The 26,106-nt window shown below is 34.3% G+C and overlaps 2 protein-coding genes across 4 annotated transcripts; one reads left to right on the top strand and one right to left on the bottom strand.

Annotated features, from left to right (window-relative positions):
• The first annotated feature begins 520 nt into the window (after positions 1-520).
• Positions 521-3,602, top strand: LOC125864264 (transcription factor MYB106-like). The gene is made up of 3 exons (XM_049544176.1): positions 521-678; positions 1,580-1,709; positions 2,822-3,602. Exons 1-3 carry the CDS (start codon positions 546-548, stop codon positions 3,558-3,560), a joined length of 1,002 nt encoding a protein of 333 aa, XP_049400133.1. The 5' UTR covers positions 521-545; the 3' UTR covers positions 3,561-3,602.
• A 2,595-nt stretch (positions 3,603-6,197) lies between these two features.
• LOC125864060 (rhamnogalacturonan I rhamnosyltransferase 1-like) lies at positions 6,198-25,848 on the bottom strand. 3 transcript variants are annotated; one of them, XM_049544004.1, is made up of 8 exons: positions 25,319-25,847; positions 20,065-20,132; positions 19,824-19,912; positions 19,583-19,745; positions 18,458-18,747; positions 13,178-13,382; positions 6,983-7,140; positions 6,198-6,905 (listed from the first exon to the last, which is right to left on the bottom strand). In XM_049544004.1, the coding sequence occupies exons 1-8, from the start codon at positions 25,539-25,541 to the stop codon at positions 6,641-6,643; spliced, it is 1,461 nt and encodes a 486-aa protein (XP_049399961.1). In that variant the 5' UTR covers positions 25,542-25,847; the 3' UTR covers positions 6,198-6,640. The 3 variants fall into 3 exon arrangements, with proteins under 3 accessions (XP_049399961.1, XP_049399967.1, XP_049399975.1); XM_049544010.1 differs by having other exon boundaries at positions 6,623-6,905; positions 6,987-7,140; positions 25,319-25,848; XM_049544018.1 differs by having other exon boundaries at positions 6,623-6,905; positions 6,993-7,140; positions 25,319-25,848.
• Between the last annotated feature and the right edge of the window lie 258 nt (positions 25,849-26,106).

Here is a 26,106-nt window from a genome sequence, read left to right as displayed (position 1 = left end):
CCTACTATTAAAACCTGACTAAATACAAAATCATGTCGGAAAGTCCTATATTGAGAGTATAAGGGCTCTCTTACAAAGGCTTTCTTGATCGGTACCCGTATTGAAACCTAACTAAATGTCTATATTTAGATTCGTACTGGGAAGCTCCATACTGAGGGTAAAACGTTTTCTAACAAAGACGACTCTATACCAGTAAAACTCGAACTCGACCTCAAGATCTTTGATTAAGAATAAAGAGTACTTACCGCTTTATCACAATACTAGTTGATATAATAAAACCATGTAACATCAAGGGAAGGGAAGTAGAGAATACTACTAAGTTAGCTAGGGAGTTGGGTTTGAACCTAATGCAGTTATTCCATTTGTTAGAAAACTTATTATTGTATCATAAATCTGTGTTCATACTGTCTGCTAGCATTTAATTTCTTGGGTGTATTTATACATCAAAGTTAGCTTTCTACTAAATAACAACACAACTTAATCACAAAAAAACATTATATTATATTTTTAAAACTTTTTTTTTTCTCTTTGTAAGCCAAAAGAAAATGGGAAGATCACCATGTTGTGAGAAAGTGGGATTGAAGAAAGGGCCATGGACTCCTGAAGAAGACCAAAAACTCATGGATTACATAGAAAAAAATGGATGTGGTAGCTGGCGTGCTTTGCCAACTAATGCCGGTACGTAATATATACTGACAGTATAAAATTTTAACATGTTATAGCTAGTAATATGTTTTACTTTTCAGGTTTTAATCAATCCTATCTTTTTTTTTATCAACGATGACTACTAATAATTATCTTTTAAGTGATATGTTAGTTTGGAACTTTTTTGCCTTATATATACATACATGAGATGGTTTGATCATATTTGACGTCGAGTGTCAAACTACAAATGTGTTAATTCGTAAGTGTGAAACTATGGTAATTGAAGGTGTTAAAAGGGGGTGCCGTAGACCTAAAATCACATGAAAGAAGTTGTCTTGAAAAATCTATAAGTTCTTAAAATCAATGCAGAATTAGCTTTGAATGAAATGAGACAATAAAGAAAAAAGGATTTTATAGATGATATCTAATATAATTGGAAATAGATTAATTAGTTTTGTTAAAGGACTTCTAATATTATTGTTATTATTATTACAACATATATTTAACTTATTCTTTATCTTATTTTTATTTGATATGATTATTGGATCCCTACACATTTGATCAATGTATATAACACTAGTTGTTATGGAATATAGAAGTTAAACTCTAAAAGTTGGTAATATTATAACTTAACAATCCATTTAATTTGTTCATATCATTTTAAAACTTGGAGTTATTTTGATAGCCTAGAAAAATCTTTATATTATTAGTGTATTTTAACATGTTATAGCAATAACATATTTATTTTTTCAGATTGTCAAAAAAAAATTCTGATGAAAAGTTAGTTAAATTACCTAATAGTTATCTTTTCAGATGACATATGCATGTATAGTGTAAAAATATGTATATTATTTTTTTAGTGCACATAAGTTAAATTCTTAAAAAGTTGTTATTTAATTTTGCATTAATGGAGTTTTGATTTTATATATTGTAGGACTTAAGAGGTGTGGAAAAAGTTGCAGATTAAGATGGATAAATTATTTAAGACCTGATATTAAGAGAGGAAAATTCAGTTTGCAAGAAGAACAAACAATCATTCAACTCCATGCCCTTCTTGGTAACAGGTAAGACGTTAGAAATTTCGTTTAGGGTGTCTAAGATTGAATATATATGTATGAAAAATAATTTTTTGACCTATATATTTGTACAATTTTTTATATACATAGTACTTCCTCCGTCCCATTTTATGTGGCGCTTTTCGAATTTTGAGATTCAAACAAGTCTATCTTTGACCGTAAGTTTTCATAGATCCTTTAACATTTCGAATTATTAATTATTGTGACTTATAATACTTTTTACATAGTTTACAAATATATAAATTTCATTTCAAAAAATTTGAAGATTTCATATGCAAATTTCCGATCAAAGTTAAACTGTTTGACTCTCGAAAAATGAAAAGTGTCACATAAATTGAGACAGAAGGAGTATAATTTTTTGACGAAAGGTGTCTGATTGACCATCCTCCACTATATGTTTCTACGATAACAACCCAACTATTCATGCACAACCATTGAAAGGTTGAGTTATTCTTTAATAATGTTGTCCTATATGTCTCAGATAATTTGACAGATATATGATAATATCATTAAAGAGTCTGAATAATATAGGATTGAATAGTAGTAAACATAATATGGAGCAAAAAGTACTACCTATAATTCTTTCAATACGTCAACAGAATATGTACCTTAATTAATTTGAACTGTTCATTCAACATAAGTGTACATCTATAAAAATGGTCTAACATTGTTTCTCCTACAAACTTTTGCTTTGGATGCTTCCTCTTTTTCTCAAAGTTTTTATATAAAGTGACGGAGTCAGAATTTATAATAAAAATACATTCAACGTTATGTTTTTGGTCTATTATGTTAACATATGGTAACCGATCGATAACTTTCATGACACAAATTTATTACTATATATGAGCTTATAATTATATAGTGTTTATATCGAGTTTAAGTTATATAAACTAATAGATATTTGATCATTTGCACACTCTAATTGGTTATTACTATGTTTTCTAAGTTATCAAATCATGTTTGACATTAAAAGATTTTTTTTACATATCAATTTAACTTGTGTTATGCTATTATCGCATAAATTATTAATTCATTATTTTAACACTAATAGGAAGAAGTAAACATATACTAATATTGATTTGTGATTTTCAATCGTATAGGTGGTCAGCTATAGCGACTCATTTGGTCAACAGAACGGACAATGAAATTAAGAATTACTGGAACACGCACTTGAAGAAAAGATTAACCAAGATGGGCATTGATCCAAATACTCATAAACCAAAATCCAACATCTTTGGTTCCGCAAACCTAAGCCACATGGCTCAGTGGGAAAAGGCTCGTCTAGAAGCTGAAGCTCGACTTGTTCGCGAATCCAAAAAACAACAGCAACAACAACAAATTATTTCGAACAACAACAACAACATTAATAATTATAATAATATCCACTTTGGTCCTAATAATTTGACTACTACTACAAATGCTTTACTACCCCTTCAAACAAAACTACCCTCACCACCTTGTCTTGATGTGCTAAAAGCATGGCAAGGAGGGGCAAATTGGTCAATTATGCCAAAAACTACCAAAGATAATTTTTTTGATAATTCTCCAACATCCACCTCAAATTTATCGTTAATCATGGTACCAAATAATAATAATATTTCAGGAGCTGAATTAGTTGACAATTCATGTTTGATTGGTGCTGGAAGTTTCATGGAGAATAATACTAATGGTATTTCATATTCTAATTATCCAAGTTTGAATAGTCTTCAAGGGTTTACACATTTGGAAAATGTTCTTGGAAGTTGCGAAGAAGAAGACAACAACAACAACGAGAACAATTATTGGAATACTATACTAAAATCTTGTACTTCATTTGTTGATGGTTCATCAGTATTTTAATTAATTAAGTGGTCATATATATTGTAATAGCTAATTAATAAGTTTGATAAGTACATTAATTAGGACTTAAGGAAATTCTACTTTAGACTAGGTTTGTAATCTGAAGAAGAATTAATTGCTTAAGGATTTAGGGCATTAAATATATTGTACTAGCTAGTGGTCTAGTCTAGTCTAGTGTCCTTTAATTTGACAGTTTATTTAACTTGTTAGTTGTCAGTCCCTATCAATTTGAATTTCATGTTTATGTTGGTGATCATTTTCCAAAGATTGTGGATCCATTTATATATATATCTTGTATGTGGGGGAGGGGGGTGGTTATATCATGGGCTCAATGTATCTTGTTTGTGGAACTAAAGATTAAACTTGTCAAGTGGGTCCAATCGATCTGTATTCATTTTGATATTAAATTTAGAACGATATGATCTAAGTGAAAATCAAATCAAAATGGATCGATTGGGTACGGGGTGGTTGAGTGGGGAGAGGTTGTAAGCCTAGGTCTTGGCCCACTGGTGCATCCGCTTTGTAACAAAGAGAAAATTTATCATGATTTAACAATTGAAAACAAATTATTTCACAAAAAAAATATCAGAATACCCTTAAAATATTATTGAAAATAGACTACTTTATCCTTCATTAAATTGTTGTAGTAATTTTATCAACCATCTACTTTTGAAATTATATCTACCCTTACAACTAACAACTCTCCACACAAGTTGCGAATGTGGAAAAATGTTCCAATTGCTTTTTTACTTTCTTGAATATTAATGCTACCAACTTTGATGTCAAATAAAACATAGATTATTTTCACTATTCGAATAATTAGATATTCATCAAGTACTATATAAGAAAAAGTAGTAGAAGTTGCCATTCTTTTCTATATTAATAAAAAAAATCATTTATAATATTTCAATATAATATTTATCAATTTTGAAAGAAAACTTGATAACCTTTTTGGGAGAGGGAAACTCAGCATATGAGAGCTCTTTCATGCAAATATTATATATTTCAACTGAATTATGAAAGGATTATAAAAAAATTTATTATAGGAAAATGAGTTATTTTCGCTTTAAAATATATATTGATAGCACAAATTTCATGATGCAGGACAAATATCTGGGGCGGATTGTAATAAAAATTTGGCTATGCGGAGGTTGGATCTCCTTATAGGTCTGTTCTGCTACCGCATGGTTTGACATCCCTACAAACAGGTGGTTTGGTTTTTTCCTATTGGTTTAAATGTAATACGGATGGATCTAATAGAGGTAATTCAGGGCGGGGTGCAACGGGATTTTGCATCCGAAATAATTATGGGGATTTGAAGACAAGGAAAAATCAGGTGCTTTGGAGGAATTTTATGATACTTTTAGGGAGTTTTTTCGTCATTTTTGGTGCAAACTACTCGATCGAGGTAGATTAAGAATGAAAAGGAACTTGTTTCGTAAGAGAAAAAGACAAGTCATCAACAATCAATTCAAAAATAGAGAATCTGTTGAACGGGACCTATAATGATGCTGCATTCAGGGCTGTGTGAGAGTAATGATTCACACTAAAAGATTTAGAAGAAAAAAATGGCAATCACATGTGGTGTGTTTGGTACTGAGCAAAATATTTTTCATGAAAATATTTTATTGGAAAATAAGTGGTCTTTTTACTTAATTTCTAGTGTTCGGTAAGTAAGCAAAAATAATATCACCATTTTTTTTATATGCAATCTAGCAAAACACTATGTGGACCAAATGGAGTAGGGAGTGGAAGTTCAGGGGTGGTGGGAAAGGATCAGAAAGTCACTTATGAAACTTATTTTCCCTATTTTTTTTATTAGAGAAGTCATTTTCCTCATTTTTCAAGAGTTAGTTTTCCAAAATATTTTGACTAACCAAACATAAAAAAATTGAAAAATATTTTTCAAATTTTTTTATTCCTCCCTGTCATATACTGTAACTGCAATTTTTCTGCAGATTCAAAAGTTGCATATTTTTTCTAATACTTGTCTTTGGCATTGCAAATTTAATATTTGTAGCTCTATACCAAAATTGAACGGACAAAAAAAAAGAGAACCAAAATTGGAGCAATATGTCACGGACTTAGAGTTCGACTAACGCTCCATGCAAAAACTGCAACAATATCTACGTGAAAATTGCAGCATCCAAATAAACAACATAAAAACTGGACAAAAACTGCAACAATAAAGAAACGGCATAAACTACACCCACGGGAGCAAAACAATGTAAAAACTGTACGATAGATAAGCTGGTCCAAAACAGCAGCAAAAAAGGGGACCAAAATTGGAGCAAAACTGGTCCAAAATGTACCATTGAAACCAAATAAAGAGAGCATCCAATTTCACTTCTTCTCTACTACAATCTCTTGGTCACTGCAATAGCGGAAAACTTCCTAATTTTTCCATACGTAAGCATTACTATTTACTATTTTCTCACCAAAATATGACGTCTTTCAGTGGGAAAATAGTAATTTTTTTAGCAATGGGGGAAGTCATACAATTGATCACGAGACCAAAAAAATTGGCAAAATCTAAACCAATATATACATATATTAACAATTTGCTAGCTACATTTTGGGTGGACACCTATTTATATTAATTTATCATATTTTGGGGGGTTTTTGAGTAGCATTTGCAACACTGATTATTGATTCCTAAAACTAGACAATTGCAAACACACAAAGCCAAAGGTCATGGGGTTTCCCTTTACAAAGAATAAAATGTATTTACTAGAAAATCACCTAACTTTATATAGCTAAAAGTTTCAAAATCAATTGAAAGAATTGAAAGGAATGCAAGAAAACGAGCTTCAAAGCTTCAACTACTTTCAATAGTAAGAAGAAGCGCGGATGGCACCAATCCTTCCTTCCTTCTCATGTTGAATCTCAAGAATTACTCATCTCCTAAATGTCCCCGCGACTAAGAAAGGCCACACTTTTTGCCTTTCTCTAAAGAATCTCGACACATGAACGAAAAAATTTAAGCCTTCGGCTTTTTCTTTTTTTTTTATAAAAAAATGCCTGTGCATTAGGCTGTGGAACCGAATATCTATGCAAGTCATGATCTTGGTGGACATGTCTCATCGAACTTCAGTTGAATTATCAAGACCTTCACATGTTGCACTCTCACACAGACACTCATGAGGATTTGCATAAAAGTAATCTTCTTCTTTGGGTTTGTCCTCGATAACTCTTCGATGAGCTGGTTGTCCAATTCTTCCCTCGTGCGACTGTCGCACAGCAGCTGAAAACTCGGCCCATGAAAGGGTCCGGTTGTGATGCAAGTCCAATAACCCTACCAAAGTTTTGCGATCCAATAGGATGGTTTTCTTATAACCATGATACCTGCAACAGATCTATTCAGGAACACGTTCAAGATACACATAAGGAACATATAAACAGAAATAGTAGATCGTATGCACCTACGATGACCTTCGACAAGTCTAGCCATGTTGCCATTATAAGTAGGGATAAATATATTACTAGCATTTGATACTATGAAATCCAGTGCTGCCATTTGAGATGAATGATTCTGGAACTGCTGCAACTCTTCGGGATCAAGCAACATTTCCTTTTTCACCTGTAACATAAACATAAATCGGAGATATATTAATTGGATGTAATGGTCAAAACGATGAAGATAGAATCAGCTAACGGTTTACAGTATTGCATGTGAATTAGCCAAGTTGGAGTTTGCAGCATTAAACACAGTGCATGAAATTCAGAACAATAAACCTACAAATCAAGCAAGCAATTAACTATCCGTCAACCCCAAAATAGCTTGGTCGGTTATATAGATTCTCTGTAATTCATTTCCATTCATCCAAAAATACTCCCTACACCAATATTTTTTATTTCGATGACCGTGGTGTCTAGATTAGCATGCAGCACCTGCTACACCCCATCAGCATAGGTACCGAATAACTCTATCCACTGATGCGTGGACAAACGAGAAGAAAACACCTAGTGTTTTTCGCCTCCACTGGACTTGAACCTGAAACATGATGATTCTCAACTCATTTCATTGACCACTAGGCCGCACCCTTGGGTTCTATTCCCTACACCAATATACAAGTCTCTTACCAAAATAAAAGATTCTTGGCAAACATCAGGCCTGCTATAAGTGTAACAATACAACAACATACCCAGTGAAATCCCACAAAGTTGGTATGGGGAGGATAGACTGTATGCAAACCTTACCACTACCTCGTGGAGGTAGAGAGGCATCAAACCCGAGTAAGAGAAAGAAGAAAACATTGGAAAAAACATACGGTCAATAAGAAACGAAAAGCAATAATAGCAACAAAATAGAGAGATAATTGAAATACAACAAACAACATATAGCAAGAACTAAAACGGTACGACTAGTCCTACAACATGCACTAAACCTTCACAAGGCAAGACAAAACTTTATCCCTACTAACCATCTACCCTAATATGCGACCTCCACTCCTTCCTATCTAAAGTTATAATATGAAACTACGTTGTATCTTGTCTAATCACCTCTCTCCAATATCTTTTCGACCTACCCCTACCCCTCCGCGAACTAGGGTTGTTCAAAACCGAAACCGATAACCCGAACCGAAAAAAAGTTAATGGTTTATCAGTAATGAGTTATTGGGGTTTGAGGTTTTTTCTTAACGAGTTAACCAATAACTCGATAGTAAATAAAATAATTATATTTATACCATTTTGTATATAAAGTCCTTGACTTAGAGATTAGTTTCCTACTTTTATTTTTGGTTGTCTCAAACTCTTGGTTACTCAATGTAAAAGTGTTTGCTTTTGAGCAAAGAACTGTGAACTCATGTGCATGGTTCATTTGGTTTGTCACCTTGTTTCTAAGTGATTTTCAATGATTTTTTTCTGTCAAATCTTAACGGTTAAATCGATAACCGAATTGATAACGATAAATAATCGATAAACCAATAACCGATAAGTCAATATCTTAATGGTTCTATAACAATTTAGCATGTCTACAAACCAATAACCAATAAGTCAAACCGATAAACTTCAAAACCGAACCGACCAATATGCAACCCTACTGCGAACCCTCTACAACCAATCTCTCACACCTCCTCACTAGGGTGTCGGCGCCTCCTCTGTACATGTCCAAACCATCGCAGTCTCGCTTCCCTCATCTTGTCCGCCACAGAGGCCACTCCCACCTTCTCCTGGATAACCTCATTCCAAATCTTGTCACTCCTAGTATGTCCACACATCTATCTCAACATCCTCATCTCCGCAACATGCATCTTCTAAACATATGAGTTCTTGACTGACCAATACTCCATCCCATAAAATAAAACGGTCTAACCATCATTCTGTAGAACTTACTTTTAAGTTTAGGTGGTACTTTCTTATCACAGAGGACTCCAGAGTCAAGACTCCATTTCATCCATGTCGCCCCAATGCTATGTAACAATGCAAATCCTTAATCCTGACTAATTGATATCGCTTATAAGCTTGTTGCAACTCCTGTGGGCACATAGGTTCGAGATATCAAGAAGTATGGGCCTCCTCCTCTATCCTCCCAACTAAAGTACCACAATTTGGCATAACATGGTTCCAACCCATGTCTAACCCACACATCACTTCTTGGGTCTTTGTCGTTGAATAAAAGCCATGTGGTATATCATCTATATGGATATTCTAATTTGCATTGATTCTAATTTGCATTGATTTTGAGATGTAATAAACCTTTTAATGACAACTTCCTTTCATACATTTTTATATCTACCTTGTCTCCAATTACCACTTTTAATCTACACAAACGAGTAAATTGGAGGGTTTATGTAGAACATAGTCTTAATCATCTTAAACTATTTTCTCTTTTTCTTATTGGTGAAACCATTTAGGCTAAAGTCATAAGCGGCCCCTAGAACTTGTCTTCATCTTTCATTTTGACACTTGAACTTGGGCTTGTTCTCATTATACACTTACACTATTCAAAAAATAATCCTATTAAACACTATTATCATAACCAGCCAAAAATATGCAGTGTGAGCAATACACTCGTGGAAGAGGTGGCAAAGTGACCAATTACCAGGGACATGAAATTTCTGCCCAAATTAATTATTAAAAATGAATTATGAAATTTATACCCAAATTAAAGAAAAAGAATTTAGACTTAAACCTAGCAGCCACCACCGCCCTCTCCATCTACCGCCACCATCATCCACAATTTTGACTGTATTCTCCCCCTTACATCTTCCTCCCCATTTCCCATTCAAGTCTGTCTCTTTTGTTTTAGATCTAGTTTTTTTGGGATGAATGCTATTCACATTTCATTTGATGGTAAGAGGCAATTACAGTTAAGCCGTTGGAATTCTAAAGATTCCTGAGGGGAAAATAGATATGTCTCCCGCATTACTGACATGATCATTCGATCTGAATGCTACATGGAGAACATCAACCAGATGACGGACCAGAAAAAGAAAAGAAAGGAGAAGGGTAGTGTCAGGATAAGAAATATTTGCAAGATAGAATGGAGAAGAAGAGAAAAAAATTGACCTAATAATTATCTCTCACGCGCCCCTTTTAGGTGTTTTACCCACACAATGTCATGTCAGCAAAAAGTATTTAATAGGACAATTTTAGTATTGTAAGTGTCTAATAGAAAAACAAGTCCTAGCTCTAGTATCAAAATGAAAGATGCGGACAAATTTAGGGGGTCGCTTAAGACTTTAGCCAAACATTTAACTTTAAATAGACTACTTTCTCTCATCATATCCTCTATGTATGTTACATGCATCCTCTACTGAATGTGATTGTCTTTCATCGTACCCAATCTATCTTTGTAACTGAACACTCATCTTCATATCTATATTTTTATGCATTCAATCTTGTGAATATAGTTATCATGTGAAGATCCTTCTTCTGCTCAGTATATTTTTTTTTTTTGATAAGGTAACTTTATATTCACATCAAAACTCATCAGCAAAGCCTGATGAGGTGGGATTTACAGTCCCCAGGGGGTAATTTCAAAAGCCAAAAACTGGGCAAAACTTTACAATTGAGCTTTAAAATCCACTAAGCTATCTACCTCCCCCACCAAATCCTGTTTACACCAAAAATACAGCAGGCCCAAGCTATTCATCTTGATTTCCTGAGTGCTGTTAAGTTTCCCATCATGTGATCTTTCATTTCTTTCCTTCCACAATGTCCACCAAATGCAGGCTGGGATGCATTTCCACCAGTCCTCTTTGGATCTTCTTCTTCTGCCCACTCCTTCCCACTGTCTCAACAACTCTAAAGTAGTTTTGGGCATTACCCAGTTAATTCCAAGTATACATAAGAACATGTCCCACAGATTTGCAGCTGTTCTGCAGTGTAAGAATAAGTGACTATTAACTTCTGCCTCTTCCCCACACATGAAACACCTTGAGCAAATCTGTATACCTCTTCTTTGTAACACTTCATGAGTTAGACATGCTTTCCTAATTGCCAACCAAATAAAACCTGAGACCTTGTGAGGAACCTTGATTTTCCAGATTAGTTTCCAAGGCCATTCCATTTCCATAGCCTGGTTAGAGTTTAAGCTCCAGTAACAAGACTTCACAGAAAAAATCCCTTTCTTGTGCATTTTCCAGATTGGAGTATCAGGACTTTCAGTGACACCTGGAAAAGCATTTAGTGTGTGTAATAATCCTGCTACTCTATCAACCTCCCAGTCATTTAAAGCCCTCCTAAAGATCAAATCCCAACCTTGAGGGCTCCACACTTGTGCCACAATGTCCATCTGTTGTAGGCTCAATACATAAAGATCTGGGAACATGATCTTCAAATTCTCTTCCCCTAGCCAAAGTTCATTCCAGAAACTGGTTTTCACCCCATTCCCAATCCTAAAGGATAGATTAGGGATAAAGGATGGCCACAGTCTTCTGATTGTCTTCCAGACAGAGCAACCAACGGTACCATTTGCTTCTTCAGTGATCCAATTGTTTTGGAGACCATATTTTTGTGATATGAATCTCCTCCACAAAGCCATATCTTCACTACAGAACCTCCATAGCCATTTTTTCAACAAGCTGATATTTTGCATATTCAACTTCTTTATACCCAAACCACCCTACATTTTGTTGAGTGTCACTACATCCCATTTAACCAGATTATACCCAAGCTTCTCTTTATTTCCTTGCCACAGGAAGACTCTTCTTGATTTGTTGATTTTCTTCTCTATACTTCTTGGTATTGGGAATAGGCTCATCATATAAGTAGGAAGTGCATCCATCACAGATTTGATAAGAGTTATTCTGCCTCCCAAGGATAGATATTGGCTTTTCCACCTTGACAGCTTCTTCTCACATCTTTCCAGTACTTCATTCCAAACTTCCACCTCTTTGTTCTTAGCACCAAGGGGCATTCCAAGGTACTTTGTTGGGAGGGAGGCCACCTGACATCCTAGGTTCTCAGTATAAAAATTCATCAACCATCCTAACAAAATTTCGTCTTTGTTAAGGATCTACTAAGCACAAATTAAAATTGTTTTTTTACCATCATTATCATGTCCCTAAGTCTTGAACTCTATTCTCTATTCCAAAGTTTTGCCATGACTTTTTCATAAAACATTCTAACAAAATTAGTCTTTATGGATCTACTAAGCACAAATTCAAATTGATTCTCTATAATAGTATTATGATGTCCATGAGTGGCTCAAGGGGAGGCTAATGAATTAGAAGCCTTTGCTTTAGGCAACAAAAAAATTGAGTGCCCAAATTTTTTAATAAATTATAAACTTTATGATTTTATTTTTGCTTAAATAATACAAAATTTACATAAAAAAATTGTTATAGATAAAGCTGTCTACTCTTTATAGTAGATATTATTTTAGAAATTTGAATTAAACAACTCACATCTTAACATTAGTATTTAAAATTTTATATAAAATTATCCAACAGATTGTATTGCAAACAAATAACCAACATCTTATTAATCCTTACTAATATAAACTATAAGCAATAAGATTATTAAAATTAAAAACTTTATGTTTTTCAAGAATACTATAATATAAACAAAAAACATGGAGAAAAAATATATGTCTCTTATTAAAAATTGATGTTAAGACTATTAATTTTATTGGGTCACTCTAGATAATGTTTCTAAGTCTAAATTCTATCGCTTCTTCCAAAGTTATATCATATGAATAAATATTTTTTTGTTTTTTTCTTATTAGTGTTTCCTTAATATAGCACTGAATAGGTTGACTAGTGTGATAACTCTATCTCTTTTAAATTTTCAAAACTTTATTGGCATGCCAATTGTATCAGGTTTCCCTAATTATCATATTTTTCTAACTTAACTTTAATACACATAATTCTCTATCGTTACTACGGTTTCAATCTATAGAACAATTTATTAAAATAGAGTTTTCAAATATGTCACAAATTCTATTAAAATTTGCTAGAAATCATTTTTAGTTATAAAATTTTGATTTTCAGAATACCAACGATTACGATTTATATGAGAGCAGGCAATTAGGATGCTAATGAATAATAAGCCGTTTTTTTTTATCAAAATACAGTAAACTGCGACAAATGTTTTCTAATATATTTAATCTTGATATCTATATTCCTAATAGTCCGGCAAAAAAGAAAAGAAAAACAATTAACACTTACGATCTTTGGGAAGGCAGTTTTCAGTGTAGCAAGTCTTCGTTCACTGCTATAAATATCACCCGACGCAATATAAATCTGCATATCCTTTTCAATACCCAATGCTTGTAGAATCAAAGTTGCCTCCTCCGGTGTGAGGGGACACAAGCCTTGAGATCTCTTCTCATCAGATACAATCTCTTTCTCTTTCCACCATGGAAATGCATACCTGAGCAAACAAAGTAAAACAAAACTTTACCACGTAGAAAAAATAAAAATGGGGTGTGTGAATGTCAAACACAAAGAACGGTACAATCAAGAAAATCATGTATATGGGAAAATAACCAATAAAAATTTGAAGTTCTTCAACAATATAGAAACTTTGAAATCGAATTAGGAGGAAAGTCGGAAAATTATGAGCAAACATTGTTATTCATGTTTGCATTTCAATTTAGGTCCGCAACCAACTTGTACCACTAGTTAGTCATCGCACACTACTCATAATCAACTTTACTAGTCTACAACTATCATTATGGTGAAATTCTAGGTGATCGGTTAGTCATCACACACTACTCATAATCAACTTTACTAGTCTACAACTATCACCATGGTGAAATTCTAGGTGATCGGTCCATGTAAATAGTTACAAAAGTAAAAAAAAATAAACTGAAAAATAAGATCAAATATTGATACTAAACGTATTCTTGCACTAAAGAAATTTTTTGGTGTCTTACCACTTGTGTGTGTTTTCGAGAGAACTTTGGAGGTTATCTCTTGGTGTTTTCCTTTTCTTTTGCCTAGGTTAGGCGAGTTGGGTTAGCCACTATTCGACATCCTCTATCAAAGGGATCTTAAAAGAACATAACAAAAATCAAAAAGTTATTCTTCAATGTCACATATATTATCAAGTATCATCATATAAATGCACGATAGGGATGTCTGGGCATGGAAGCCATTCTAAATTAATGTGTGACAAGGAACTGTCTAGATAAACGTCGTAACTTGGAGTTGCTATGAGGAGCCAGAAATTGAATTACCATTACAACATTAACAACAACACTACACCTTAATCCCAAGTAAGTTGAGGTCGACAATCTCATCCTCACTACACATGTCACTCCAATTAAGCTTTTTCCGTACAATATATAAAAACTTAGTTTCTCAAGCATTATAAGTCCTCCACATTTTCCACTCGCATATAAATGATCAATGAGACTAAGAAACTCCTATCAAACATTGGACCCTAAGTAACGTACTAATAAGACTAAAACCTCATTTTTAATTAAGGTGGTGTATGCGCCAGTTTGCGCTATGTCGAGCACTTGTTAAACTTCCCAACACAGGAATCGGGTAACTCCGCCATCAAAGACATAAGCGAGTGGAAAAAGTCATGTAGTGTTTCTTGAAACTGGTACTGGTCTCTAAGGAAAACACACTTTATTGACCATTAGGTCAGATTCTTGGATCCTGACTAAAACTTAATCCCGACTAATTGGTATCACCCATATAGATTTTTTTTTCTTCCGTTGTGTCCTACTTTTTACTAGGTTTAGTGAATTCCAAGAGATCATAGGGTTTTTTTTGGATAACTTCCATGTGATTTTACGTCTCCCTCATCCCAAAGATTGTCAACTGGTAAGAAAGAACAAAAAAAGGTGATGCCATCTATTTTGACCAATTTCTCAAAACATTGGAAATCCAAACCAGCTTAGAGAATCAGTATTGCTATTTATTCCTTAGTTCCGCCACCAAAGAAGGCATCCTTGATGATTTTCATTCCTTCCTTGTCGAGCCACCTCTTTGGCATTCAATGCTTCCGTCTTCTATTTCTATAGCATAGCCATACACACCTCTTTCAATCACTAAGATGAAAATATCAAGCAAAGCATCATCTAAGTATGTCGTCGCCTGTTATTGTTTCGACCCGAGGGAGTTTATTCGACCCATTCCCTAGTCTCCTGCATTGCTCAAGTAAGAATGTGATTTCGTATGGGACCTCTTCCCACTCTTTGTTAACACAATTCTCAAAGTAGAGGAGGAAGGGTGGGCAACAAGAACCACATTTCCTACTAAGATGTCTTCACTCATCATGGTTCCACACCTACGATACCGGTGCTTCTGGAACTCCATGTTGGAGTTGGGACATAAATAAACTACCTCAAGCTACTTTCTCTCATATAATCATCTATGTGTGCTACTTGCACCTTCTGTTGAATGTAGTCCGCACATCCATCTTAACAACTTCATTACTGCGATAGTTACACATCTTATGGATATATGTGGATTTTAGAGGCCCAACATTTCACTTACATGCAACACTGATGGTCCTACAACCATTCGCAAAGACAGATCTTTATGGTCTGAGACGACCCTCTGTTCAAGTACCCCTTCTTCTACTTGAGCCTCGGTAAAGCATTTTTGATCTCTTATCTTTTAATTTCATAAGTACCATTATATCATATAACACAACGATTACACTTCATATTTCAACCAAACTATTTTGAATGTGTTTGTAACATCTTCACCTATCATACCAAATCTCATGAACATCAAGCTTCAATATTTGAATTGTTTGTGATTAAGTATGCAATCCCACCTAATCTCACCTCAATTTCACTCTTTTTATGCAAGTACCCTGCAATTTCACATTCATTTTTACTTCAACTTATCTTAAAACCCTCAGGGGTGGTTTGGTGTGAAGGATAACACCAAATAGTCCTGAGATTAAATTATAGTGCCGCTTAATTTGTTGTTTCGTAGGCAAGTCCGGGATAACTTATTCCGGGATTAATAATTAGTACCGGCATAAGTTATCCTCCCCTTGGGTGGTATAGTAATAGAACAATGACAAAGATATTCTTTTAAACCTTTTTTATACATTACTTTTCACACTCATGAAGGACATTTTCATAAAAAAAATAATTTGTTCTTAAAAATTTATGCAATGCGTATTATTTTGAATACAACAAACCAAACACTCAATAAGAAATAATCCCAACACAACTTATCTCATCGTAACTAATCCCAGCATAACTTGACTCATCATAATTAATCCCATCATAACTTATATTCAAACCAAACGACTCATCAGGGTTAGTTTGGTTCACAGACTAAGTTATCTCGAAATTATAATCCTTGGACTAATTAATCACACCTGGGAGGTAGGATAAAATTACACCAAGTTTGACAAAGAAAGGTGGGCTATCGAAGACTAAGTAACAAAGTATAAATTTAATCTCAAACTTAATACTGGAATAACCTACCTTATCCCATGAACAAATGACCCCTTACTCTCTCAAAGTACTTCCCTATAGTTCAAGCTTTTTTTGACATAGGTAACTGATTCTATTTCTGTAACCCAGGTACTGAAACCATATTTACAAAAGAACTCAAAATCTACTGTCCTATCCTTATAATGAGTCTAAGACATCAATGATAGAGACAATATCATTAGAGTATATCTGGTTACACCAGAAACATAAAGTCAAAATACAATTCATTTTGACTTGTTCTATAGTATTCTCCATATTCTCAAAGACTCTAAGGTTCCTCACCTTCCATATTGTCCACCATATAGCTGCAGGTACAATTCTCCAGTTGTTTCTGTTTTTGGTGTGACTCCTGCTTCTTCCCAACTGTGTAATGTGTAATGCTTCTGTGATTTTCCCTGGCATGGACCAAGATATGTTTTTGAGACATAGGAATAATCTCCATAGTTGACTTGTGACCTTGCAATGTATAAATAAATGAACCACTGTTTCTGCAGTTTCCCCACAGAAAAAACATCTCGAACATAAAGGGATCCCCTTTTTCATCAAGTTATCTTGTGTCAGCACTACTTCCTTAGCCAATAACCAGACAAAGCAAGCTACTTTGTGTGGGATTTTGGCTTTCCAAATGTGTTTCCAAGGCCATCGAAGTATCTGCTGGTTTGGTTGGTTCATCTTCCTGTAGGCTGCATTAACTTTAAAAGTCCCGTTACTGTTTCCCTGCCACTGTAAGATGTCTTGTCCAGCCTTCAAACCACTGAATTGGTCGATGGTGTTGAAGAATTTTGTTACTCTTGGTATTTCCCAATCATTGAGGTGTCTCCTGAACACAAAATTCCACCCTTGAGGTGTCCACAATTCTGTTATTGTGCTCTGTTGATGTAAAACTAAGTTATAAATATTCAGGAATAATGTCTCCATGTTGCCTGCTTCATGCCAATCATCCTTCCAGAAGACACTTTTAACTCCATCTGCCATTTTGACTATGGTATTAACTTTGAATTCATTCCACAAAATTCTGATAGATTTCCATAAGCTAACACCATAAGGAGTAGTGACCTCCTTTGTCATCCAATTATCGTTCTCCTCATATTTAGCTTTAATGACTCTAACCCATAGACTTCGATTTTCATTTGAATATTTCCATAGCCATCTCATTCTTAAAGCTTTACTCAGATTCTTCAGATTTTTGATCCCCAATCCCCCAAATATTTTCTCATTGATCACTACCTTCCATTTGACTAGGTGGTACTATAGTTCAAGCTTTTGATTGACACATTCACTAGTTTTGTCAATAACCATAATATCAACTGCATATAGCATACACCAAGGGACTCCAATATAATGCTAGTTAGCTCATCCATGACCAAGATAAAAAGGTATGTACTCAATGTCGATCCCTAGTGTAAACCCACAGTTATGAGAAATAACTTTGCATCTAATACTACTGCTCTCACACCACTGACAATTCATTCATACATATTCCTTTATGGCATTTATATATTTAGTATGAATTATTTTCTTCTACAATGCTCACCAAATACCCATCAAAGGACTCTTTCTTGGCACTCTATCGTACACTTTCTCTAGGTCACCTGTGTAAATTTTTATTCTTCTGATGATAAATTTCCATCAATGTTCTTAGCAAGAGTATAGCCTTCACGGATGGTGTAGATCTAACAGGAATAAGTCCAAACTGATTTTGGCACTCTTGTAGTATCCCTTGTCTATGTCATATCACTTTTTATGGAGTTTCAAATTAGATAATCATTAGTTTATCCAAAAAGAAAGAAAGATAAAAGCCAATGGACCTAAGTAGGTAAGAGAGGAAACACCTATTTTTTAGACAATCCTTGTGGTGCCAGATTTTACTAATCTGATCATGACTTGAGCATGACCAAATAAATGATGTTACTTGAACATCATCATCTACTAACAATAAATTCAACTAGTATACCTATATAAACGTTACTATCCTAAGCAAAGATACATGAGCGTAATGTAAATACAATATGTTACTTCAATTGGTAATCACCTTAACTGTTTGAGCTCCTCTGCTTCCTCCTCTGTGCAGCCTTCAGTGCAACCAGAGAAAGCCAACATATCCATCTCATACCGTAAATGCAATGCCACAAATGGTCCTCTCTGCTGAAGCATATGGACTAACTTTTGTCCCAATGCCTCAATCTTTTGTGTGAATTTCAGAGCGTGAAAATTGACCTGACATCTAAGTCTCTGAAGCTCAAGAGGGATCCCATTATTTGCTAGCCTAGTATCTGTCCTGTTGAAGTTTATAACCTGATGCTTGCTGAAGAGAGGCAGAATCTGTTAATACATATAAAACGCATTAGAGTAGGATCTTCTACAGTTAAATAACATGTAAATGTTCAGTGTGTGACAGAAGGAATATTCAGTAATCAAGGCTACTGATATTTAATGACTACGAAATCATCATTCGTCGACTACATACTGATTACATGTCTAAGTAGTATATGAATGTACACATAGCAAAAACATCACTTAGTCAAGACTTGTGAATTGAAAGTACTTGTATAGGAGCCTGCTTGGCTTAGCTGATAAGTCGTAGGTGAATTTTGATAAGTAAGCAGTTACAGTTACGTGCTAGAAGTGATAAAACAGAAAATAAGTAGTCAATATACTTGGAAAAAAATGCTGATAAGCTAGTCTTTTGTTAAAATGACTAAAATGCCCTTAAATTTTTACCGATAAAATTTAAATGTATCTTTGCAAAGAAGAGAAACGATAGATATGGGGTGAAGAGGAAGTCCTAGGTTTTGTTTTGGGAAAGGTCTTTTGACAATTAGAAAAAATACTAAGGATAAAATAGTAAAAAAACTTGGTCAAACTAAGAGTGCTTATAAGTTGAAAAGCCATAAGTTGGGGATGACCATCTTACAGCTTATGATTAGTTTTGGCTTATAAGCACTTAGGTATTTACCAAACGTGTAGACAAGCCAAAAATTCCTTATAAATCAGTTTAACCAGCTTGTAAGCTTAGCCAAACACCCTTGGTCTTCTAAATGATGACTAATAATATTGTTGCACAACCATGAAGAACAACTAGTTTGGTCAGGTCAATCATGCATCTACCAGTTAACAATTATATGATAATAATGTACTGTAGAACAAATAGACCAACCTGTTGCAAGTAGTACTTTTCACTTGACCAGCTAACAGGAGGCATTACTATTGGATGGTATCCATAGCTCCTGGCAACCTTCTTTGGCAGTCTCTTTATTATGTTGACTTCATCTCTTAATGAATCAATGAAGTGTCTCACATCAAAAATATCCTCAAAATTGCTGCCAAGATATGCTGCAGTTATTATAAATCACTAAGCAACAGGACAAGGAAACAGCAGTACATAACACCAGAATTACCTAGGATCTGCCCAGAATGATGATTTATCAAGCTCTGGGACAACCAGAGTTAAATTTAAAAGTCTTGCAACAGTCACCATGTCACAAATCTACATTCAAATTGGCTGAATTTATCAGGTTAGGAGTTTGTATCCAAATTTTGTGGGTCTAACTCAATTTGAATGCACTTGTACAATTTCCAACTTCCTCAATGCCAAAAGAGAAAATTGATATACAAAGAGAAAGCGGGAAAAAGACCTACCGCCGCACGCATTTGGTTCAAACCACCATTGCAGGACACTTGAAGAAACCCATTACTTGTATAATTTCCTGCATGGTATGAGAAATTAATGGAGTTATGACTCAAAGTTTTGTATAGTTCCTACTCATTGTAATGTATAGCAGAAGCAGAGTTTGGATTTGCAAAGAAGGATTCAAAGGTTTCCTCTTTTCATAAATGCTACACTTATGAGATGAGTAGTAGCATTTTCATGAAAACATGGTCTGTTGGCGCAGTAGCAAAATAAACTGAGTAAGATAATACACTTCTTCATATTCATTTAATATAACTACTAATGCATTTCTCATCTAGAAAGCATTTCTTTTTTTATACAATTATTCTAGAAAGTATTTCCCGTTCCATCTCCTTGAGGTTGAGAATATTTCATCTGACAGCATCAGTTGACTCAATAAGAACTTCAGAGAAAATACGTGTATACTTCTACAACAGCAAGATAAGATATTTACCCTTGTGGAAGGGTGGAATGGTTTGAGGCTTTTTCACACATTCCAATCGATTTTTTAATTGTGGTATTCGTATTTTACATCAGAAAAGAAGGTGGTAAAAATGAATACTACTGAGGGGTTTAAGAAAGGCATAGTTATTTTAATGAATGCCTTGCACTAAAGAGAGGGCTGATTACAAATAGTTTGAAAATGTAAAAAGGTAGATGCTTACTAGATAAGCAGGGAGCTAATAAAATCTAAAATGTTTTCTATATCATTTCAAGACGGATAATATAGACTGGACTAATTTAGATCCTACACATGTTCTCTACATCCTTCAGAACAACTGTCATTCCCTTCACTCCAGTGTTCAGGAAAGCGAGCGCTTCATCACTTTAAGCAGTGAAGCGAAGCGAAGCAAGGGTTCAACACTTCAGCTGGCTGAAGCGAGGCATGTGAAAAGAAGCGACCGCTTCTGGGTTTGAAGCGCAATGCAACCAGAAGCGGTGAAGCGAGAAAAGCAATGCTTTTATTTTTTCCAAGTAATAAGTGGTCGATTTTAAAGAATAAAAAGAGGCATGACTTACCTAGTTCTTCTTACTACTGCAACTAGCCTAGTATTTTTCTTCTTTTTTCCCACTTTGTTGGTTATTCTGTTTTCCTTTGCCCTGTTTAGCTTTGATTATTTAAATTATACATTGCTGAACTTTTTTTCCTCACAGTGATTAAAATATACATCGCTAAATTGTTTTGTTCTTAACAATGACTAAAATGTTGAATTTTTTCTTAATAGTGATAAAAATATAATGTTGATTAGTTTTCTTAAATCTTATCCGTGATTAAAAATGGCTGACCCAACATGAAAATATGGGAAAAAAGTTAGTAAGACCAATAGGACAGCAATTGTATGTCTGTTTTGTGATAAGACAACTAAAGGGGAACCTTTTTCTAGCTTTTTAATATGAATTTGCTTATATATTTTGTCTATTTATTTTGGTCTTTTTTCTTTTAAATTGTGCTTCACTTCAATGAAGCGAGCGCTTTGCTTAAAGTATGAAGCGGGGTGTTGTCGCTTTTTACCGCTTTGCGCTCCCCTAAACACTGCCTCACTCTACAAATAATCAGGATGATGCACAACCGCATGGCATACTAATATTTTTAAAATTTTCCTCCCTTTCCAGCTTCAGAGGATTTAATTTCAAGTCCTAGTATCACCCACTTAACTTCAAAGAGGTTGAGAAACATTTCCATATCTTCGTTGCAATTGTACAGACACAAGATAAATTATAGACAACCTCCAGCTCTTTTCAACATAAAACATCTGTTACACATTGTATCTAACCCCTTCTAATAAAAGATTATCTTGTGTGCATGCAATTTATTGAGACGAGATCCTTGGGGAACCTTAGTTTTCCAAATCATTGGTCATGGCAACTTTTGCTTATCATTCGCGAGAGCTTAGTCTCCTGATTAAATTGTTGAAATCCCTTTGCAAACCTTCGGCTCTCTCAAGGGTTCTAGTACCTCTCTCTCCATTTTTTTCCTTCTAAGTAGCTGAACAACTGAATAACACTATCAAGAAGTTCCCACTCCTGGCAGTTACTTTTAGGGTTGGCAATGGTGCAGGGTGGGGCGGGTTGCAGCATTTGGGGGCAGTGCAGGTTAGAGCTTTTGCGGGTATGGGCGGTTTCTAATATTTTTTTAAAAAAATCATGCGGATCAGGGGTTTGGGATAAAACTCTTTTAAGCTAAACCTGAAACACTAAAGTGGATTTAAAGAAACTCTTATAATGAATAACTGAAGTAGACAAAACAAAACTAGATGAAATAAGATTAGACAAAATGGAGCATATGTATATTCACCAGATATCTGCGGAGAGAATATGAAGTTCATCAGCTGTCAAATTCAAGAACCAGTCTTTGTGTAACAACTGACTGTTTTCTGTTCTTACACCATTCTATTGTTTCATTTTTTTACAAGCTTTTAATAGGAACAAGAACAATGTATTTACACAAACTAAACAGAATTCACTATCCTAAAACTACCCAAGAATTCACTATCCTAAAACAACTGACTGTTTTCTGTTCTTACACCAGTCTATTGTTTCATTTTTTTTACAAGTTTTTAATAGGAACAACAACAATGTATTTACACAAACTAAACAGAACTCGCTATCCTAAAACTACCCAAGAAGGGAAAAAGAAAAAAAAAAGAATTCTTACAAAAGTATGCAAGTACAGCTTATCACTAGTATGTAGTAGATTACATGGTTGCCTCTCACAGGTACATCATAATTTGGATTGACAAGGACTAATGTATCATGCATCAATGATGCTTTTCTTTGATAGTATAAATTATCAAATTCATTCCATAAAGGCTTTCTTTTTAAAAAAGGAACAGCCAATTATGCAGGGCCGGTTTATGCAGGGTGGGTTTATGTGGGGCAGGGCGGTGGGTTGAAAATAGCAAATTATGCTATGTGAGGCGGGTAGAACTCTTCGCAGGTTTTCCCTGCAACCACACCGCACCGTTTTCCATCCTTAGTTATTTCTAACTCAGAGGAATGAGGATGATATTCAAATCGTTATTTGATATACATCGAGTCATGGTAGCTAAGGCTATTTTAAAATGTGGGGAGAATTATGAAGATCAAATAATATACCAAACACGAATTGAACATATATTTATAATTGGGACAAATTGGATCATACTAAAATAGGGAATATGTGTATAAAACAACATTGTAACTGGTTGGTAATCAAGTTACCTCTTTTCTCCAACATTACACAACATTTGCTCCCTTGCATTATAAGCAATGAAATTATAGTCATATTAGGGGCTTGAGCAATGGATGAACAAATATTACTAACAATACCAATTCTCTTTGTACTGTCAAGGAGAATGTTCTCTTGAACATGCAGGATTGTTAACACACAGTGCCAGACAGCCCCTTAGAATATTTTATTGTAAAAGTAAGTTATTTAGGGTTAGGACATTTCCCTCCACCCACATGACTCCCTTCCCCTTTGGGGCATAGCGTCTTTTTTTGTTTACATCAATATGGCACTGACTATCGGCTGACTCCCTACTAATCCGTTGACTTGTTCTTCAACCTACTAAGCAGAAATTCTATGAGTTAATGGACTATTTAACTTTTTAAAATTACTAGAGTTGATGCTTCATTTTAAAGACTATTACAGCTACAATCACGGGATGGACATGGCACCTGAAATAAGGAAAAACAAGTGTATTTGTCTGAAGCAAACCATATAAGTGTTGTGTAGCAGAATACTGTTTTTTTATGACGTATAAGTGTAGCAGACTACTGTTAAGCCAATTGGCACAAAAAGAAGACATTTGAAATCACATACAAACCACCATGTCTAAAATAATATGCTTTCTTGTATTTCCAAGCTATACGGGTTTTGTTTTCATATCATCAAGTGCGAAAAAGCTACACTAGGAGAACCAACTCTTTTAATTTCTTTACATTTCATTTTTCACTATACTTGGGGACTGAAGTCATCAATATCAAGTGTCTAATTTAGCACACAAAACGCAGCCCAAACTAAAACAGAAATTTTTTTCTTCCCTTCTTTTTTCTTGGGTAAACAACAAAATCAGCAATCTTTCACATTCATTTTACAAGAACAAAAAAATTTAAGCTTGTCTTCTCCTGGAATCTCACTACTATGAAACTATCCACAAACTCAAGGGATTTCCCTTGTCCCCCTAACGACTATGTAACAAACATTTAAACGCCTTCCACGGTAATCCACCAATAAAACTACATATCGACCATTCAATTGATGTCAGCTATATGAAGTAATCAGGGTCCATTTCTCAATTGTACACCAAACTTAATGAATTTATCTATTAAAGTCATTTTTCTTTGTTTTGTATCAACAAAGTCACTTAATCATTCATTTGTTTCTCTAAAAAACGATCACATCGGAAAATTTCAATAAAATCAGCGAAAAACTACCATTAATAAATTTTCTTTATAAAACCACCGGCAAAATTACTCTTTTTCGTACTTCATTAACTAACTCGACAGTAAAGTTGCTGACAACATATTAACTCAAGATTGGGAGCCTTTCACTGATGCCATTGCTAATGCCCCTGATCCCAATCCCCCCTTCAGGCCTTAATGCTCTCTTATTGGCATACATACGTTATGTATGCAGAACACACATACATGTATGTCTTTCTAAAAAAATAGGAAGATAAAGTTCATTTTTCTGCTAGTCTTGTAATTTTGTTCAAGTGGGAAAATATGCTGGTTAATTTGATAAATTTTGAAGATTATCTATTGTTAAATAGAGCCAGAATGGATACAATTATCTATTAAGTGCAATGAAAGAGTAAGCTTTCCGTGGTTTTAAAAAGAGTACGTTATTAATGACAATTTTCCGGTCATTAATCTAACTGTTGGAGAAACAAATGACTAGTTAAGTGACTATTATTACAAAACAAACAAAAGTGACTTTATTGATACGAAACCAACAAAAGTGACTTAATTGCTACAAAACAAATAAAAGTGAATTTACTCAAAGTAACCAAATAAGACAAACTTATTGAGAATCACATAACAACATCAAGATTCAGGCAAATGACTAGTTAAGCGAAAGTGACTTTATTGATACGAAACAAACAAAAGTGACTTTATTGATACAAAACAAATAAAAGTGAATTTACTCAAAAGTAATCACATAACAAATAAAAGACAAACTTGTTGAGAATCACATAACAACATCAAAATTCAAGATTCTGTCAAATACAGACTCACTAGGTGTAGTTGAATGCATAGTCTCATCAACACGAACCGATACTTTAGTTAAACGAGTGAAACCCGAAAGCAAGCGCATATGCCAAAGCTGAACCAAACAGGCCCATACCAAAATGCTAGCAAAAACAGGAATAAACCACAGTTTCAACCTAGTCCTCTGAATCACTACCCCTTGTATAGATTGTTGTACCCTTTCACTCTTCACTTGTACCACACTCTCCATTGTTTTCCCTCCTCCTCTTCTTCACTCCTCATTGCCAACAATTCATTCTAAAAATCACAACTTTACAACATTACAAACATACCCATTTCTCCATATTCAAGAATCTTGTATTATTATTCAAAATGGGAAATATTATTCAACACCCATTATAAAGTTTTGACTTTTAAACCAGAATCAAGAAGGGCATTGGGAAAAATTTAACCCTAGAATTCAAAATGGAAACAAAAGATTCAAAACCCAGTATAAAGATTTGCACTTTGAGGCAGAATCAAAAGAAATAGTAGAAATTTAGAAGATCTATGAAGACGCAAAAGATGAAATTTAATCAAGAACTCAAAGATACTATAATATGAATGTTCCTTCTGATTTTAAGAACAGTTTCTGTAAAAAGTTGTAAAGAAAAAAAAAACTTACATAAATAAATACTTTCTGTTTATATTTATTTATTTGTTTGTTTATTTTTTTTATTGAAGAAATGAAAATCTCAGATTGTGATGAGGAAAGAGAGTATAATTTACCAATTTAATTTTGGAAAAATATGGTTGAATCAATACAAGCAAAAGGC

This window comes from Solanum stenotomum, chromosome 1 (genome assembly GCF_019186545.1).
Source record: "Solanum stenotomum isolate F172 chromosome 1, ASM1918654v1, whole genome shotgun sequence".
NCBI classification, from domain to species: Eukaryota; Viridiplantae; Streptophyta; class Magnoliopsida; order Solanales; family Solanaceae; genus Solanum; species Solanum stenotomum.
Note: the sequence above shows the minus strand (reverse complement) of the source record. Positions and strands in the feature narration are given on the sequence as shown.

Bases quoted from the DNA above. Each gene is read 5' to 3' on its own strand.
- LOC125864264 (XM_049544176.1), top strand. From the start codon at position 546: ATGGGAAGATCACCATGTTGTGAGAAAGTGGGATTGAAGAAAGGGCCA. The intron at 679-1,579 runs GTACGTAATATA...TATATATTGTAG, and splicing joins TGCTTTGCCAACTAATGCCG to GACTTAAGAGGTGTGGAAAA. The intron at 1,710-2,821 runs GTAAGACGTTAG...TCAATCGTATAG, and splicing joins CATGCCCTTCTTGGTAACAG to GTGGTCAGCTATAGCGACTC.
- LOC125864060 (XM_049544004.1), bottom strand. From the start codon at position 25,541: ATGGAGAGTGTGGTACAAGTGAAGAGTGAAAGGGTACAACAATCTATA. The intron at 20,133-25,318 runs GTGAGTCTGTAT...CATACCATGCAG, and splicing joins TATGCATTCAACTACACCTA to GAAATTATACAAGTAATGGG. The intron at 13,383-18,457 runs GTGATTACCAAT...TTGTTTGCTCAG, and splicing joins GAGGAGCTCAAACAGTTAAG to GTATGCATTTCCATGGTGGA.